Source organism: Hippopotamus amphibius, chromosome 9 (assembly GCF_030028045.1).
Source record: "Hippopotamus amphibius kiboko isolate mHipAmp2 chromosome 9, mHipAmp2.hap2, whole genome shotgun sequence".
In the NCBI taxonomy this organism is placed as follows: Eukaryota; Metazoa; Chordata; class Mammalia; order Artiodactyla; family Hippopotamidae; genus Hippopotamus; species Hippopotamus amphibius.
This window is the reverse complement of record NC_080194.1, coordinates 25731395-25736035: the sequence shown is the minus strand read 5'-3', so window position 1 is coordinate 25736035 and position 4641 is coordinate 25731395. Positions and strand designations below refer to the sequence as shown.

At 49.4% G+C, this 4641-nt stretch overlaps 1 protein-coding gene across 1 annotated transcript; it reads right to left on the bottom strand.

The window, feature by feature from the left end:
- Nucleotides 1–465: 465 nt before the first annotated feature.
- Nucleotides 466–3609, bottom strand: LOC130860745 (mas-related G-protein coupled receptor member X2-like). Its single transcript, XM_057749334.1, is given in 2 exon segments — nt 466–1489; nt 3596–3609. Coding segments are annotated over 2 exon segments (1038 nt in total).
- Between the last annotated feature and the right edge of the window lie 1032 nt (nt 3610–4641).

The window sequence follows — 4641 nt, the reverse complement described above, 5'->3', positions numbered from 1 at the left end:
CCTGCCAAAATCAACGACTACTCTTTGGGGCTAGATTGAAGTCTAATTCTTTTCATTGCATCAAAACAGATTGTAAGAAAATGACCACAGAAACATGTGAAAAATGCAATGTTTAATCCCTACCAAGCATGGTGACCCCGCAAATTTAAGACCTTTCCTGTCCTGCTTTCAACTTCTGCTGAAGGTAGGATTCTTCAAAAGTGGAAACAGTCCTGGACCCCAGAGTTGGCAAAGCTCCCATGGGTTTGGGGTGAAGGCCCCTGGGTAAGACAGTCCCTAGGACACTGCACTCAATGTTTATGTAACAGGCACTGTCTCACTTAATCCTCACTACCCAAATTATTATTTTTTTTAACCGTTTAAGATCAGGGGTCCAGAGGCTGAAAGAAGTTAAGAAACCCTCCCAAACTGATAGAAAGTTGGTTCTCAAAGCCACATTTGTCTGACCGAAGCAGAGACTCTGAATCAGGACACCAGACTGCTTGCCCACAGCCCCCGGGTTTCCTGAGGAAGGGTACCTTCACTTTCATCCACTTCTGACGTGTCCTCCAGCGCCTTCTGGAGAACCACCTTGAGGGTCTGCCGTCCTCGCCTCTTTGGCTGCCTCTGCCTAAAGGAGCCAACGAAGAAGTAAACGATGGGGTTGGCACAGCTGTTGACACAGGACAGGCCCCAAACCACCAGCCAGTAATTATAGGGGAACACAAACAAATCTTTCTGCATCCAGATTAAGAGGAACCAGTGGATGCCGAGGGGCAGGCCGCAGAGGAGGAAGACCAGCACTGTGAGCACCAGCGTCACATACAGCCGGGTCACCTGAATCCGCTGGGACCTGCAGAAGATCCTGACCATCAGGGCCAGGCTGGACCCAGTGAGGAGCGCAAATGAGAACATCAGCCACCCGGCAGCGATGGAATCCAGCACCCGGCACCAAACAAGGTTAAAATCCGTTAACAGGAGGCCACAGTACTTCCCATTCAGGATGCTCAGGAGCAGGGACGGGGCCCAGAGCAGGGCACACACGATAGCCGATAAGTGTTTGGGGCGGTGGCAGCGGTACCAGATGGGGCACAGGACAGACAGGCAGCGCTCGGTGCTAATGGCGCTGAGAAAGCTCAGGCCCGCGAGGTAAACAAAGATCAGCAACACGGTGAAAAAGCTGGAGCTGGAGCTGGGGCTGGACCGGCCGCAGGTGATGAGCTCGTTCAGGGAACCTCCAATGTGTCAGCAGAGGAGGACGAAGTCAGCTCCCGCCAGGTTGAGGATGTAGACGGAGACGTTCCTGCGCAGGCGGAAGCCCAGGAGCCAGAGCACAGCCGCGTTTCCCGCCAGTCCTCCCAGGGCAGTGACCAGCAGGAGCAGGAGCAGGGTCAGGCTCGTCGCGTCGAAAGTTGGAGGGAGGGCCTGGCCACTTTGATTCATTGGTGTGAGTTCGGTCTCCCAGGCTGGGGTGGTTGCATCCAAGCTCAGAAACCCTCTGCTGGTGCCCCTGGGAACACACACGAGACGTGAGCACCTGCTGCGTGATCACTGGTTCTCACGGCCACCCTGCTAGGTGGGAATTCCCACCCCCCATGTTACAGGGGAGGGAGCTGGAGGCTTGCAGAGATTAAGATACTTACCGAAATCACACAGCCCTGGAGGCCTGGAAGCTGGATTCAAACCCAGGTCTCTCTGACTCAAGTGCCTGGGCTCCCTCTCCTACAACATGGACCCTCTACTGACACGGGAATGTCACCTCCACTCAACTTCCCAGGCCGTGTCATGTCCGCAGGAGGCAGGAGAAGAATCAGGACAGGTTATGCGGGGGTGACAATGGGACTCTGAGCTTAGCATTCCTTCTGCCTGGGACTGAGATTACCTTTTAGGGGCAGGAAGTCAGAAACCCCAGGCATGATATATGGGCCATCTTAGTGACTGAGAGGAAGGCACCCACCAGGGAGAAAGGACATCATGATTTAGGGTCATGAAGGGAATGTGACCTTTTGCTATGACAGGTGCGAGTGGGTCAGGAGGCCTCTTGAGCTAGAAATGGCCCAGTGTGTGAGCTTTATAAGGACAAGCAGTGCATTTCTCCATGTATTGGTGTGTCCCCAGTGCCCAGCTGTGTGTGGCAGACACAGTTTAAGTCACTCTTATAGTGGATTTCTTTCTAGAGAAGCCCAAATCACAAACTGAAAATACTTCTAAATACCTGTGTGCCCCTACCTTAGAAAAAGATAGCATTCCATTCTCCAGTCATTTCTGATGATAGTGAGAGATCATTACAAAGAAGCGACACTAGATAGAGGTGCAAACCAGCTGAGGAGATGCAGTGAGAAGCTGACCGGGTCCCAGGAGAAAGCGAGTGTGGGGAGGCTATAAGAGATAGGTTTTCTCTATTTGCGATCAAGTCTCATTTCCATCTTCTGTTCCCTTCTCTGTGTCCTGGGAGGGGATGTCTCTGTGTCTAGTTGATGGACTTCCTCTCCCTCAGGCTCCTGTTTGCTTCCAGTGAAAGGGAGATACTGACAGGAGGCTGGGAGGGCAGGAAGAGAGTGATTTGGGTTTTTTAACTCCCTGGCTGTCTGCAGGCTAGGCTGTGAGTTGGCAGTGGCATTGTTACCTGAGGACATAGCCCCTGTCTGGTGGCCCTTTCCTACAGTCACAGTGACAACTACAGCTGCAGCCAGAGCCCTCCCTGGAGTCTGGTAACTACTCCTTCCTTTTACCCTTCAGGCCCAGCAGTGGTAACAGCCCCCATCAAGACTTGTCTTGGGGGCTTCAGCATCCTTTGTAGAGTCCCCTTAGCTCTGCCCACACCTTTGTAACCAGTCCCTTCATTAAACTCTCCTCAATTACCCTGTTAGATTATTTCTGCAGGGATAATGCCAGATATTGGGATACAAGAAACAAAACAAATGAAACAAAATAAAAAACATTGAATAGCAAGCAAACCTGTGCAGCCTGGGGTGAGTAACAACAATTTAGCTTTGGAACGCAATGCCAGCATGCCATCTCACTCCCTACGTTAAAATTAGCAGAGTATTTCTCTTTATAGTTGCCGATTTGAATGTTTGGAGAGAAAGGGAGCATATAGGGAGATGGAACAGAAGCAGAAAGAGCCTGGTCGATCCCGTTTGGCTCTCCCATTGTCCAAGCTACCAGCAGCCAAAGCTTCCATAGGGAGCTTCATGTCTCCCAACTTTGGCTGATGGGTGCCTGTGCTCCCTGCCTGTCCTTCCCCAACATGAATTCGTGAGCATGTGGACTAAGGAGAAGAAAACAAATCTGCTTTGATCAAAGATCGTTCGTGAGCAAAGTCTTACCTTAACACCATTCTTTTTGCTGGAGGTGGTGTGTAGGAAAGAAAGAGCTTTCCTGGGATTGACAAACAGCGGAGGATGCTTTTTCACTCCCTGGATGGAGAGGTGCCTGCAGGAGCAGGAGAGAAACTTGGTGACTGAGGGAGGCTTATCAAGATGCTGGACAGCCCCTGTGATTTCCTGCACGAGGGGTACTGGCAAATGAGAGATCTGAAGATGACTGAGATAAGAAGCCTCACGAGATGTTTCTCATGTGCCCTGACTCCAATCACTTATCTCAGCCTCTCTACCTATCCTGCGCCATCCGTTCCCCCTCTCTGTGAGGAACGGCTGTCCCAGAGCTTTTCGCTCCCCACTGTGAGCCTGTGCAGGAAGCTGGCCTCCCAAGCAACATGAGCTTCCATAGCTAAAGAATAGTTTGCTCGGCATTCAAGGTCCTGCATGGCCTGGTTCACTTGATCTTTTAAAATTTAATCACAGAAGTAATGAAGGCACATTCATTTTATTTCAAATGTCAGCAAGGTGTGTAAAGTGAAATGTAAAGTCTCTCCTAGTTTCATTCCCCAGTAGCAACCAATGTCCAGTTTCCATTCTTAACGCTTTTAGAAGTTAACATTGTAGCTTTATATAACAAACAACTACATTTATATCTTTGATTTATCAATAGCAACAATGGGGTATATTGAGTTCCCTTATAGAAGAGAAGGGATTTAGCATACCACCTGCACAGTCTGTCACCTTTCTCCCTCTACATCATGATAATTGCCAGCTAGATTATTTTTAGATTGTCTAGAGTCAACCAGTATTTTCAGTCTTAGCTCCTATGATTTCCTTTCATGTGCCCATGCTGCCACCATATTGATTTACTTATCATTTCCTTTGAAAACTTAACTATGAAGTATTTAAAGAAATCAGAAAAGTGTATTCACGCATGTATTCCTTTACCCAACACTTGTGTGCCTATGCTGTGCCAGGCACTGTTCCAGGCAGTGAAGATGTGATGATGACACACAAGACTATGCCCCTTACGTTCCAGGGGAGCTGAGTGAGCACATCCTGGGAGTGAGTGCTCACGGAGAAGAGGTTTGAGACTCAACATTAGGGCCTCCAACCTCCAGAGACTTGGAAGAAGAGGAGAACTCAGCCAACAGAGTAGTGAAAAGCAGCTACTGAAGAAGGAGTAGACTAGGAAAGTATCCCAGAGATGGAATTGAAAACTAGTTCTAGCAGATGGAAGTGAACAATAGCATCAATTCTACTCAAGAGACTAAGATGAAGGCCGAGAATTGACCTTGGGGTATACAATAGGCAGTCATGGCTCATCTCGACAGACGTG